Below are 14,811 nucleotides of genomic sequence, written 5' to 3' on the forward strand. Positions count from 1 at the left end.
TTAACTCTCCTTTTCACTCCCGACCGCAGGTCGTGTAAATAACTGAAGCACTTGATGATTGCTGCTACATTGACTTTTCATTAGATGACAGAATAGAAAAGAAGAAATCCTATTATGCTGCATCATTTTCTCTACATCAGCCCAAACAAATGTCTTTTGTGAAGATGACAAAGCTGGGAGGATTATTAAAGACGCAGCAGTTTAATAACATGGATTTTGCTCACATTATTGTGTCGAGACAAGCAGAACTAATAGTTATGGACCCGGGTTTGAAGTGACCGTTATCCATGTTCAGGGTCTCCCGTGGGTTTTTGGCTGGAAGTTCTTTATTATTATAGAGAGTGTGATTGAGAGACGGCGACAGGGGGAGGAGGGAGATGACAGTGACAGCTGGGGAGGAGATAATCTCTGGCCTGGACCTCAGCCTCTCAAATAGAAACTCCTACAACTATTGTGGCTCAATCAGATTAAAAAGACAAAAAACAACTTCAGATATAGGGAGGGAACGCATATCATCCACAGAAATGCAGCAGTACAATGCTGGCTCGGCTCGGAGCACAGAGACGGAGCTCAGTCAGACAAAATGCTGCGGTTGTCTCCTGTCTGTGGTTTTAAAAAAAAAAAACTGCCAGGCCAGCGAATATTTTATTTCTGCTTTTCCTCATTGGCTGCCATTCTTTCAATTTTGAAAGCGGCCAGACAGACCCCGAAGCATTTCAGTAGAAACATTTATAGTGTGCTTTTACTGTTTTTTTTAGATTACAATTTCACTATTCACTATTGTAACTTTTAGGCTGGAGGTCTTATCTTTTTAACCAAATGGAGCAAATGTCTCCAGGTGGCTTAAAAGCTATTATAATTACTTGCTTGGGATATTATACAATTTAAAAAAAAAAAAAAAATTGTCAAACTGGTAAAATAGCCACCTACTGTACGAGAGGAAAAGTTTCTTGTTAGAGAGCATGTTACATGTTAAATGGGCTTTCTAGCTTTTGGATGGAGAGTTAGATGAAAGGATTTCTAGCACTCTCTGTACAGTAAATATGAAGCTACCGTGTGCTTCTTGGACTCTTCACCGGTTGCCTGACTACTACTCAGAGCCAAGAAATAGTCCAGCAGGTAAACCCCTGGACAGATGAGAGATCTTCCCATTGAACTTTGTCCTGGAAAGGTAAATTAGCATATATATATATATATACACACACCCCCCCCCCCAGACTCTTAACTACTTCTTTGGCATTTAAATGGGCGATAACTGTCCTATTAGAGGAGACGAGCCTAAAACACGTCATCAGTGATTTATAATTCAGATATATGCATCACACATCGACAGAAGTACATTTGGATATATATATATATATATTGGATATATATTCACATCAGCATGTTAGCAATTTATGCGGTATAAGCTCAAGCATACAGTACAGTGCGGCACCCGCTGTGCTCTATTATTAACTTTGGTCATAGACTGGATAATTATTGAAGGTTCCTCCAGTTCACCAGGCCTGATGGCATGTTGTGCTGCCTGGCCGGCAGTCAGCCAGCCTCAGTCTCCACAGTGATAGAACAGAGATGTTTGATTTATCAGTAATATTCATTTACTCCAATTAATCACCAATAACTTAAACTTGTTAGGCCGCTCTGTGTTGCAGGATGAGACGTTTCATTTCACTTTATTTGACCATAATAGGTAAAAAAAAATTAAAAAAAATGCTTCGAGCGTCAGTCTCAGGCTGAAAATAAAAGTCCACTTCTTAGTCTCACAATTGAGGGTCGGCGTACTTCACTGGAGTGCTCTCATCTAAAGTCGGTCTACATCCAGTCATTTATAGAGTCGAGAGAGTTTCTTTTTTTTTGTTGTTTTGTTTGTTTTTGTTTTACTTTGCCGGAGTGCCGGGTCAGCGTGTCGGGTTTGAAGGGTGCCTCGGCAGAGTGGATGCTCGCCAGCGAGTGGGCTTCAGCCTGGGTCGTGAGGATGACTCATCGTCTTTCTAACTCCTTGGCAACTCCTCCACCTACAGCCGCTGTACAACAGCAACCTTTTTTTGTGTTTGTTTGTTTGTTGTTGGTTGTTTTTTTTTGTACTCCCACAGTATTTGTTGCTTTTAACTTTGTTTTAAAATACGTGAAGACATTTTGTTGCCGCGTTCCCCATCAGCTAATGTTACCCACCACCTCTTCCTCTCACTCGGCGCTGCTCCGGCGGCCTCCGGGCAGACAAACACTCCCTGGAAGAGTTTTTACACGTAAAGAGATCGGGCAAATCATCACATGCTGCTCCTCGCTGGGCGCCCCGGGGCGCTGCTTTCGTGTATCGCACCGCGCTTTCCTGTGACTCGGCGGTCAACGTGACAACACTTTGCAGGGCTTAGTGAAATCCCAACACTTTATCTTGACGCAAATATACAATACGTGTTGTTGGCAGGAAGTAGAAACGGGGGTCTTTCGGAGTTCACGGTATCTTAAAGACGTGTGGGCATTTGGTGGTTGGGCGTTCAATTTGACCGGTAATCGCGCCATTTTTGCAAGGTGTGCGTGTTTGGCATGTTGGCACTACCTGTGGGATTCGTACCGACGGCAGTTTGGCTCACTGAGCATGTTGACACTTTTCAGTTTCACCAAAGGGCTGTTGATGACTCATTTAACTGTGGTCTCATCACATCTTTCACTTTCTTTTTTTGTAGCTATGCTGGCGTTATATCTAGACAGATTGGGGTTTCGGGCAGTCAGATTGACTCTTTGTTACATGCAAAAATATCTCCCGATTGTTTTGATGGATTGCTGTACATTTTGGTGCGGGACATCCGTGTTCCCGAGAGGATCTGCTCTGCCGATTTGGTGTTTATTGAAATCTCCCTCAACTATTGGATGGATTGAAATGCGGTACACGTACGAGTGGGGATAAGCAGCGAACGTTGGCGTGCAAGCGGGTCAACGCGCAACTCCTGACCGAGTGCAGCCTCACACAGAGGGTTTGCACGGCTGTACTCTCATCTTGTCTTGTCGTCCTTCACCAGCGGTCGCCCGTGGGCTGACGGTATCTGCGTGCGGAGAACTGCGCGACGGCAGTCGGCCGGCTGCAAAGCCACAAAGTATTGGATCGGTCGGCCTTTGTAGACGCTTGTTCCTGAAGGTCGGTTTGGTGTGTCGACACGCAGCCCGGAGGCCGAGAGCCTTTGTTTGAGTCTTGGCTCAGTCAGGACCACGTCGACCCGATCTGCCACTTCCCATCTCTCCGTATTAGTTTTTGTCAGTATCGGTAAATCCACTGTTACGCATGCACATATAGACACATCTGCCTTCCCGCTACTGATTGCGGCCTACTTTTTGTTTTTGGTCGAAGGCCACTCCCTCATCCAGTAATGCGGGTCTTGTGCAGGGTTAGCAGCTGGGGGAGAGGAGGGACAGCTGGCATTCTGCAGGCTCACTGGAGCAAATAGACCCAGGTCACTCACACTGCGCACCGACCAATTGGACAGCTGCCTTGAAAGGGTTATGGCTAAACTATGAATTTAAGGGGAAAGGCAGAGTGAAGCGAAGGGAAACATTTGTAATTTAGTTAATAAAGGGACAGTTTGTTTGATATGTGGAGTTGCGAGTGAAAAATTGAGGAAAACATTGAGCACATTTTGAGGGAAAAGCCTGACGGGTATTAAGGCTAAAATGTGATATTTTTCATTTGTCTGCTTTTTTGGGGCAGAAAAGTGCAGTGATGCTGCATACTTGTGACACATTATTTTTTTTTATTTTTTTTTTTCCCCCTTCAAATTATGCAGAGGAGATTTAGTCAAAGATAGTGAAAGAAAATGCTTTTAAAAGACTTTCCTCACGTAATGCTCGGTAGAAATGAGACATTCCGCGATGCAGGATTGTGACTGGATGAGCGGGGTGAGATTAATGCGCTCGTCCCGCTTTACTTCAAGCTCCTCAAAGAATCAAACCGGCGACGGCTCGGTTGTGACATGTGAATCGCATCTTTTTCTGTTTCTTCTCAGGCTTCTTGCCCTGCTGGTCTCTGGCGGCCACAGGTCAGGGTGATGGTATCAGAGGGGCTCCGGCTGCTTTTTGTAGTGTCATTCAAGTTTGGGCTCGGGTGACTCGGGGCTACCGCAAATTTTGCCTTTTTAAAAAAAAATTGTACATCTAGAAGTTGTCGAAATGCAGTTCAGATTTCAGGAAGCATATAGTGCGCTACTTTTCCTTGTTATTGATATTATTATTGTTGTTGTTGTTTTTTTCTTCATTTAATCTGCTTTTAGAAATGACAACCAAACCATCTGCATTGAATATGCTAATCATAACACAGTTGGTGACGCGTCATTTACTTTAAGAGGGGCATTTTTAAGTTTCGACTGAAGGGAGAAAAGAAAAAAAAATCAAAGAGGTCGAAATATGAATGGAACAAGCATGACATCATGTCAGATCAGCTGTTGCAAACAAAAACAGTCCATTTAGTTTTTTGCACAAGGATTAGCATCTCTCACAAGCAAACACATGCGTAGACACGCATACACAAAGTGGCACATATGTCGTGACTTTGACCGCTTGGCCTACACACCTGCACTGTAGCTATAATTTGCCAGACATGAAAAGACCCCACGGCCGCCTTGCCCTTCTCTAACGTACAGCACACGCACCCCGGGAGGTCACGGGAAATTCAACCAAGTCAACCAATCGCCGTGAAGCTCCATTATATACGAGGCACTAACCTTGAATGAATCCTCTTCTCTCGTCTGTTTTTTTTTTTTGTCAACACCAGGTATTAAATGAAGAGTGCGATCAGAACTGGTACAAGGCAGAGCTAAATGGAAAAGACGGCTTCATCCCCAAGAATTACATAGAGATGAAAGCCCATCCGTAAGTATTGCGATCTGTTACGTAGCTGTGAAAGTGTGCTGTACATGTCTCAAACTACACATCACATTCTGATTATTGTGTTTTTTCTTTTCTGCCCCCGCCCCAAAAATGATCGGTCATAACCGTTGATTTCTAACCGTCTGTTACCATTAACGCTGCCTTAGCCCTGTCTGTGTGTGTCTGTGTGTGTCTGTGTGTGTGTGTGTGTGTGTGTGTGTGTGTGTGTGTGTGTTTGCGTGTGCGTTCAACCACTTTAGACAACGCCTGTCAGGATCCTTAGAGGACATTACCCGTGGACCCACTCGATGCCAGATTGGCTCTCTCTTTATTAATGTGCTTCAGGCCTCTTACATTTAATTGAATATTGACCTCCCTGCAACATTGCTGTGGTGCCATCAGATGTACCTTTTTTTATTTATTTATTTTTGTGGGGTGGTTGTTATTGAATTGGGCTTTTCCTTTTGATTTTTTTTTTTTTTTTTTTTACTGTTATTTATTTATTTTTTTTGCCTGCTGTTTGTACTAGTGTAACAATAATACTCTTCTCAAGTGTTGGCAGTCTTTATTATAGTTATGGGGAATCAATTTTTAAGGTTGGCCTCATACATCTGAACTTCACATAATCATTAAAATGATGGTTCTCAAGAGGTTTGCAGCTTTTAAGCAACATTTTCAACACAAAGGTTGCACTTATAATAACATTTTGCGTCACATCTAACTAAATTATTTGTTGGGGTTTTACTCTTTATACTCTTCCAATCACTGGAATTGACTTTCACATTGTGGGACGATTTTGGAGTGTGTATTATGTCGGCATATCCCAGTTTAACAGTTAAATGAAATTACATTTACCGTAGAGGTAAATGTCACCACTTAAATCCGTCATTACTTTCGTATCACTTTGGTGTTCCAACCACATCAAAGAGGGCAGGAAAGGCTGTGCTCTTTGCAAGGAGGTATTTGGCATTTCTACTACCGAACAGATCTGTTAAGTTGCCTCGCTGTGATCTGGAACTCGGATAATAAAGTTAGTGTCAAAAAAACAAAACAAAAGAAAAACGATGTTCCGTTTCAGCACATTAATTTGTTTAATATGTAAACACGCACATTATAAGGTCGTCGATGTGTGTGTTCATTTATCCCCTGAACAACTCTTCCTCTACTGCTTGGTTGTTGTTTTGGAAAAGTTTTTGCATCATGTGTTTGTGGGAGGGGGGAAGGGGCGGGGGCAATATGCAGAACTGCAGCGACCTACAGTCATCAGAAGTAATCAAGCTTAAGCACTTGGTTGTCTGTTGGTAGGATGTGGTTTCATTATAGATGTTGCAAAAGAAAAAAACATATATATATACTGTACAACAGTAGCGAGCGAGAACTAGTGGTGACGGAGCGCGAACACGGCCGCAGTCCGTCTGTCGTGTCGTCGCCGTCACGTCACCATCCCCCCCACCCCCCCACCCCCCCGTTGGGGTGACAATGAAGTGCCGAAGCACCAGGCACCCGCACATCCCAGCAGACGTGCACACACAGCTGTGCTATATAGCGGCGCACAAAAGAGCATGGCTCGGCTCCATGCCCCGGTCATCTCTGTTTGTACACACACACACCCCCCAACCCCTCCACCCCCACCCCCCGACTGAAGTGATTGTTTTTGTGTGGCCGATGCTCAGGTCTGTGTGAGAATAGGAGTGGATGCTTCCCCTCTGACAGGGGTGGAGGTGCGTGCGTGCGTGCGTACGCTGCTGATAGTAATGCCAGCCGTCCGCCTCCTGTTTCCTCGGCTCCGCTAATTGCTCTGATATCGTTTTTATCAAACGGGGAAAGAGACCCTGTGCGTGGGCTCGCTGTCCTGCCAGGCACAGACACAAAGGGGATTAAGAGTTGGCCAGTTCATTATTGATTTCCACCTATGTGTAAAGGAGCCAAGATGTCATCTTTTGGCCGACTGTACTTTTTAATAATTTACACTCGTAAAAAGCTTTCACTTGCTTTGTCTCCTCCTCCCTCGGTCCACCTTTTAGAACTCTCCCTTGTTCTCACGCTGATGCACTAGTGGCACAAATGCAGCTGAAAATAAATGTATGGCATTTAATAGCAATTCAAAACTGAGCCTACTTTAAATCTCAAATTGAATATGTTATTTACTGTTTCTCAGTTTGCACACTTTAAGACCATAAATGTTTTGTGAGTGCAAATGTTGAAAATATTTATTTGTGTTGCTGCCTTTGCCACTATAACTAGATCAGGGCTGATCTGCTTCAGAGTATAATGAAAGGACAGTGCAGCTTCACTGGCCACGTTTTTTTAAAAATTTTATTTTTTTTCATACTGTTTGTGTTTTTGTCCATGGAAGAGAACTCTCTGTACATATGGGCCAACGACCAATCAAGAGTAAATGAAGAGTTGCATTAATTCTGTGTAAAATGTATGCAACTGAATGTGGGCATTGCACTGCTGGGTGGATCAGTGGTTAGCACAGCTGTGTCACAAGTTCACAGCTGGCTGAGCTGTGATGTTTGCAGGATTCTTGCACGAGCTCTCTGTTTCCCCCACCGTTTCCTCCTTTCGTCCGCGGACGTGCACTTTAGCTGAGCTGACGTGTCTGTGTGTGTGTGTATGTATGTCTGTGTGTGTGTGTGTGTGTGTGTGTGTGTGTGTGTGTGTTTTTCTGAGCTTAACCTTTAGAGATATACCGAAGTCACATGGGCGTCTTTAGGTCAGCGTGGGCACCTCACACCCACTTGTGTTCTTGTCGCTCCCCCAGGTGGTTCTTTGGGAAGATTCCTCGTGCCAAAGCAGAGGAGATGCTAAACAAACAGAGGCACGACGGGGCTTTCCTCATCAGGGAGAGCGAGAGTGCACCGGGGGACTTCTCCCTGTCTGTGAAGTAAGTAGCACCGCGCAGGTGTAACACAGGGAAACCATGAGTCGCACACCCGGTTCTTCTGTATTCTCTAAACACATGTTTAATAGTATCTATATCAGCAAATAGTTTTTCCACAACTGATCAGGTTCATAAGTTTCCGTGCTTGGCTTCTTTGAGTCATCAGCAAAACCACTTCCTTGTTCTGCTGAAGTCTCAGTGAGGCCCTCTAGTGACCAGTGTTTGCCAGTTGTGATCATTATTAGTATTGCGTGTTGGACGTCAGCCCTTTGAGTACTTACTTTTTCAGCTGACACAGACAGAGCTCACTTCCTCTTATCTGTATTTGTTCATTCTGTCCTTCCCGAAAGACATTTTGGGAAGGAGAACTGGGTACATGTAAAATTGATGCCAAGATACGCATCTTAATTACAGTCTGGACTGCCCTGGTTCCACTTAGTCAGCTACTGTTGAATGTCAGTCTGTTACCGCCACGCTGATTCATTTGACTAATACTTACAGAGCTGTCAGAGACGTGCCGGTTTGATAAATGAGGTTTGTGTCGGAGTGTTTTATTCATTTAAATATGTGCGCCGCCTTCAAACCAACTTACCCGCTGTTGGAAAGAGTGCCTTTTTAATCGCCGAAGATCTCCCCCTCATAGTTTTCCTCTCTGCAAACTTCTCCAGGTTTGGAAATGACGTCCAGCACTTCAAGGTTCTTCGCGACGGGGCCGGAAAGTATTTCCTATGGGTGGTGAAGTTTAACTCCCTCAATGAGCTGGTGGACTACCACCGCTCCACCTCAGTCTCCCGCAATCAGCAGATCTTTCTGCGAGACATAGAGCAGGTGCCCCAGGTAAGAAATGACCCGCCTGAAGCCCAGTTCAGAACAAAGATTTACAATGACACAAAAAGTGATTTCGATTTTCCGCCTCACTCGAGCCGATTGACGGTGTCACCCGTCACTCCGCTTGTCAGGTCGTCAATGGTTAGTTCGAGAGTGAAACGCACTGCACCTCCTTTCAACAGCCAATCAGCTGGTAGAAAAGTCAGTCAGGTCAGTTACCACCTGGAAGCTGATCGAAATGGGCGGAAGAAAGAAGAGATCGTCTCGTCACTTTAGTTGAGGAACCGCTGAGTTTGTACGACACGAGCCTTAAAAGTAACTTAAACAAGACCACACGGCCGAACTGCTCTGGAAAAGCCACCGGAGAAGTTGACAACACGGGAGACTCCCGTCTCAGGTTCACGGCATAAACGTGCAAAAGCCCCCGTTAATATTCGGCCGAAGCAGATTCTCGACCCTTCTACTTTTTTTTTTTAATGTTTTTGCCGTTTCATCACAACTTGAAATGCAACTGTTGGAAGTAACTCACCATCACTCATTCACGTTTTAAGAAGCTACAGATTATATCCGGTCAGGAAAAAGCCTGAAAAGCCGTCGGCTAAAACCAGAAGCACAGAGAGTCGTTGCTGTGGACATGTTTCCCCGACTCGTCTGGTTTCTGCGCCGTGAACTGGACGGTTTTAAAATGCTGCGTGTTTCAAATCATCTCGTTGCGAATCTTTGGTCCGAACTGGACGTTAGAATGAAAACACATCTGGGTAAGAAACAAAAAGCTAAAAAAAAATGTTAAATTATGGTCTCCTTTGATATTTTACAAGATGGTAAAGTATAGCAACTTTGCAGATGTGACCGATGTGTTTAACAACATACCTTTTAATGAACTATACACACACGTACCGATCGAGATTTACCCTCCACTCAGATTCAGGGTCGGTTGTGGATGAGAAAAGTCCGTGTTGGTTTGCCGGGCTGATCGCGCGTGACCGAGGGCCCGTTGAGCAGCGAGTCTCTCCTCACGCTGTGACTGGAGGTAGTTTAGTGACTCTTGATTTGTGATGGTAAAAAGTAGATGAGTAAAAGTGAATTATTACCGGGGAGAAACGGAACGAGAACAATGCCAGCTACGTCCGGTGATCACATGATCACGTGAATGCCCTGAAGTGGATGAATAGGTACTTTTCTTTGCCATTAAAACTACTAATAGCATTAAAATGGCAGGAGTCAAAAGAGCGTCAGTCAGCGTGTAATTTCTGCGGTCGTTTACATGCAAGGTCTCGCGGTTTAGTTCACTACACCTTTAAAAATGGACCACAGTCTTTCTGTAATTAGATTTCATTCTGAAGACATGAATGAACTTCAAGACAAGACAGACGCATAATTCCTGTTTGGCTAGAAGAAAGAAAGAAAAAAAAAAACAATCGTGGTATTGTAGCTCCGGGGTCTGGGTGGTGAAGTGTGTTTTATATGCACCCAATTTAACATGTTGGCTCACCCCCAAGGAAAATTATTCACAATGATTCACTGCACAAGCCACAACAACAACAAGCAGCATGTTCCCATTGTTTAACTACATACTCAATGCGATACTAATTAGGAAGAATGGGGGAAAAAAATTAAAAAAGAAGAATAAACTGGTGAGAATCTTAATGTAATTTGTTGCTGATGCAGTGAGAATCTTTTATCACCTCATCTGAAACTAATATCAATAAACGGAAACCGAACAGCAACGTCTGACAGAATGATGTAAACCCCCAGTTTTACTCGCTGAGGTTATATGGTGACATCACGTGCCGGTCGGCCGATGATTTGGTAATTTGCATTAGTGTTATTTTGAGAATAATAAGAGAAGTAACGCTGTACAGTCAGTGCCCACATTTCACCAAACGTTTGGGTGGTGAATTGCAAATATTTTAAAACTAATTGGGCCATAAAAAAAAAAAAAAGTGTCTAATTTACCAGTATATTGTGTATATATTATTACTTTAGTGTAGAACATGTACATACTGCTGCCAGCCTCCTGGCAGTAGTCAGGCTTTTTTATATATATATATATAGCTGTTCAGCCCACAGCAAAGGTGATGTGCAATGGTCTTCTGAATCTAAAATGTATTTGGGAGAGGGTTGAGAAAGAAATGTGGAGGCAACTCGCTGTGTTTGATTTCTATAAAAACGTTCGGCTCACCTTTTAGTTTGGCGACTTTGTAGACAAAGCGTGTAACCGCCCGGCTTCGCTGCATCTGGGGTTGTTTCTGTGATGAACGAGAACCGAGCCGCTCGCATTTCTACTGGCTTTTTGCGAGACTCAAGTTAATTTTGATGTCAAATTGAACGAGGAGGAGGAGGTCGCAGGTAAGACGGAGGGGAGGCTGCGACGCAGTGGGAGGGGCCAGTGAGGAAGCCCTGGAGGATCTCCTCTCAAAAGATTTGAAACTACAATCGTGGATATTATCTAATCTCCCGGCGCCAGACTCTGGAGCATTTAAGAAGTAAAACGGCAAGTTTTCAAGTTGCAACATTATTTCACGCAGTTGCGCGGAAGTCAGGACATTTCAGATTGGGCACCATGTTTCAGTAGTTCCATGTCACCATCTCGGTCTGATCTGTATGTAACGTCTCTTTCCGTATTCCGACCCCTCAGCATCCCACATACGTGCAGGCGCTCTTCGACTTCGACCCGCAGGAGGAAGGGGAGCTGGGTTTCCGACGCGGCGACTTCATCCAGGTCCTGGACAACTCGGACCCCAACTGGTGGAAAGGAGGCTGCCACGGCCAAACGGGCATGTTCCCCCGCAACTACGTCACGCCTGTCAATCGGAACATGTAAAACAGTCAGACCATGTAAACCAACAAACCACAACAGCAACCGTCACCACCATCATCATGATCATCATCATCATCGTTCTTGATCTCATCAACCTCCCCGCCCCCCCCCCCCCCCCTCCCTCGCCGAACTCCCCCCACCCCACCCCACCCCTCCCGCCCTCCCCTCCACCTCTCTTTGGCCATCCCACCGTAAGAGGAGCAGACAGGAAGAACGCAAACAGCTGAAAGAGAGAGAGATAAAAGAGGAGTAGTGCTGTCGCGGTGGGCGGCGGCCGAGCAAAATCAACTTTTTATTTGCGCGGAGAACGTTCACCTCTCCAGTGAGCGCCTCAGCGGGGATCGAACTGTCTTTGAGGGAAATCTAAATGCAGAGAAACTAAAGCGTAGTGCACCAACCATGAAGATAACCAAATGATTCTACCGCTCCCACAGCTGCTTCCGTCGTCTCCTTAACTTCTTAACATTCTGCCTTTTCTTTTTTTTTTTTTTTTTCTTTCTTTCTTTGCCGCATGTTGTTTTAATCACCTAAATGAAATGCCTACCGATAAATCCTAACTCTGTTTTAAAAGAAAACAACAACAAAAAATATAAAAAAAAGAAGAAATGGTTTTAAAAATTGTACAAAAGGAAGAGAGAGAAAAAAATTATGCCATCAACAATACAAGAAGTTTCCATGTTTAAGATCATTGGCACGTGAGCATTGTACATCAGCCATTGGCTGTATAAATAAATCAAGTATAGAGAGAATCCATTTTTTAAGAATATATATTATATATTTGTATGTGTTTGTCTGTTTTACCTCTCATCACAAATTGTTTTTTGTTTTTTTTTCCATTTGTAAATTATGTTCAATCCTCTTGTTAGTCTGGAAAAGACCTAGTAGCTCTAGAATGTGCCGAATTATCAAGTCAAGTTTTATTTTTTCCTTTTCTGAATCTGAGGGCTCTCAGTTATTAATACGGCATGACATTTGAGGGGTCACAAGTTCCATTTGAAAAGGTTTCTCTTGTCTCAAACGCAAAGGAAAGGAAAGTTAGTTTCTCTAAAAGAAAAACTGTCAGGAAGCTGATGTCGACCAGCAAGTTAGAGCCACGAATGCTGCAGAAGCTGTATTATGAACTCCTGTATTAAAGGTCAGCCACCTTTTCTTTTTTTTTTTTTTTTTTTTTTAAAAAGCCAATATATTTATTGCAGCCATTTTACTTGGGCAGTGAATGTAGCTGACTGAGTCTATAGACATAAACATGAGGGAAGCAAGGTCGGAGAACTGAACTACACAAACCACGCAAGGGATTTTAAAAAGACATGCTGAAGAAAAAAAAAAAAAAATAGTGATGTTGTCAATATTCATTTATTTTAAAAAAAAATGTAAAAATTAAAAAAAAAAAAATTAAAAAAAAAAGAGCGGTGAATGAGGATGTGTACAGGTAGTTAACACGCATAATTCAGACACATTCATTACATGCATGCATACGCAGAGACACTCTCCTCATTGTTATACCTGCACGTAGCAAAGAGGCTGAGTTTGGATAATCACATTGTGTAATCACCAGTGCAGATCTGCAGCTGGCACAGATTAACAGTTCAGAAAACTGAGAGATTGTCTTTTATGATAAAAGTTGAGAGATCAGCTTAAATGATGTAAAAGATTTTGTTTGTCTTTTTTTGTTTGTTGTTGTTGTTTTTTTTGTTTCTTTTGTCCTTGTGTGGTAAAGCACTTTTTTTTTTTTTTTTTTTTTTTGTCAAACGTTGAAATCTGTTGGTCTGGTCCCGTGTGTTTGTGTTTGTTTACCGTGTTTGTGTTTCTTGGTTTCTGTTTTCTTGTTCTCTCTGGATAGTGCCTTTCTCTCTGGTGTTTCAGTGTCTCCGACCTGCTACTTTGAGCCCCCCCCCCCCCCCCCTCCCTCCCTTTAACGGGGCCTGCCAGTCCTGCAGTGAGAAACAGTGTCCATAATCCAAGATGTCCCATCCAACAGTACCCCCCCCACACACACACCCCCACCTCCCCCTCCACCCGCATCAGCCCACCTTCACCTTTGCCCTCACCGACATGGAACTCTTCTTATTTAAGTGTCTCTCGCCTTGTCTTGCCTAATGATACCGTTTTGTTTTTGCTCTTCTTTTCTTTTTTTTGTCTTTTTTTTTTTATTTGCTTTTGTTTTGTTTTGTTTTCAATTAATAAAATGCAATTATTAAAAAATGTGCTTTTTTATTTTTTTGAATTTTTTTTTTTGAATATTTTTTTGTGGTGTGTATTTTTAATCGAAGACGTGGACCGGCTCAAACGTTCGCACACTTAACTCATGTTTAGTCATAATGGTTCGTGTGAACTTTGGTCAACCACAAGAAGAGTAAACAGCAGCAGCAGCAGGAGGACGTGGTGAGTGTATCGCAGCCAAAGGTTTCTCTTTCTATTTTTTTTTTTTTAGCTCTTTGTATTCTTTGTGTGTGTTTTTGTATTTGATGTTTAAAAGATGAAGATGTATGAAGCTTGTCAATTTGAGTGTACGCCTATTCGGTTGCCAAGAGCTGGATAAGGACTATAAGAATGCCACTTTCTAAATATAAATAAAGGTGGAGCCAGCGGCTGCTTCCCTCAGCATAGAAAAGAAATAATCTGACACGAAACCCCTCGAGGAAATGACCACGTTACACAGAGGTCCTCACGAATTGTAAAAAAAAATTAGACCGCGTTACGGACCTCCTGCTGTTTATTCTGTCGGCTTCGGGCCCTCGTGGGAGCCGTTTCTTCCCGTTTCCCGGTCCGTGCTAAGCTAAGCTAACCAGCTGGCTGAATTCTGTGAAATAGTGGACGTTGAAAATATCTACGATTCATAAAATTCATCAGCTATTTCTTTCTTTGCCCGTAGATGGCGACAGCAGCACGTTGCAACTGCTCTTGTTTTTGTTTTTGTTTGTTTGCTCTTCTCGATGATGTCGGTCAAGCCTGCATCAAAGACCCCGTGTCATTGGTTATTAGTGAAGTATCAAACAATAAAAGGAGTAAACTATTTTTTTTTTTTTTTTTTTTTTTAACTGTGAGTTGAGGGTACTTAAAACAAGACTATAGCATTTTGCCGAACAGCGACCCCTGTGGCCAAAGGTAGTATTGCAGAATAATGGCACATTGTATTTTTCTGTTTCTGTTGAGACACGTTGCGTTTATTTCTCTTTTAACTTTTCTGATAAAATCATTGAAACATTGGTCTGTGACGTACTTAGATTTAGTGTTAAAAAAAAAATACTAAGTCATGTTGTCAGTTATTGTTTATGAATTTATCTTTTCATTTGTAAGAGGGGAAAATATGTTCTTCATAGTGTAGTTTTAATATTATTGTCGACCCATTTTCAAAGTTTTAGATTCATCAATGCTTCTTCCTCCCATCGGTTTCTCTACATGTGGGTGCGGTATGATAATG

At 43.0% G+C, this 14,811-nt stretch overlaps 1 protein-coding gene across 2 annotated transcripts in view; it reads left to right on the forward strand.

The window, feature by feature from the left end:
- grb2b (growth factor receptor-bound protein 2b) overlaps positions 1–14,403 on the forward strand; it is a 33,853-nt gene extending 19,450 nt beyond the window's left edge. For both annotated transcript variants that reach the window (XM_069701246.1, XM_069701247.1), the window contains 4 exons: positions 4,760–4,857; positions 7,622–7,744; positions 8,410–8,578; positions 11,208–14,403. In XM_069701246.1, the coding sequence (XP_069557347.1) occupies positions 4,760–4,857; positions 7,622–7,744; positions 8,410–8,578; positions 11,208–11,393 (576 nt within the window). In that variant the 3' untranslated portion in view covers positions 11,394–14,403. The remainder of the gene's footprint in view (positions 1–4,759; positions 4,858–7,621; positions 7,745–8,409; positions 8,579–11,207) is intronic.
- The last annotated feature ends 408 nt before the right edge of the window (positions 14,404–14,811 follow it).

This window comes from Brachyistius frenatus, unplaced genomic scaffold, assembly GCF_029030835.1.
Source record: "Brachyistius frenatus isolate BFR_SWC_R1_liver_20210118 unplaced genomic scaffold, ASM2903083v1 Contig_36, whole genome shotgun sequence".
NCBI lineage: Eukaryota > Metazoa > Chordata > Actinopteri > Embiotocidae > Brachyistius > Brachyistius frenatus.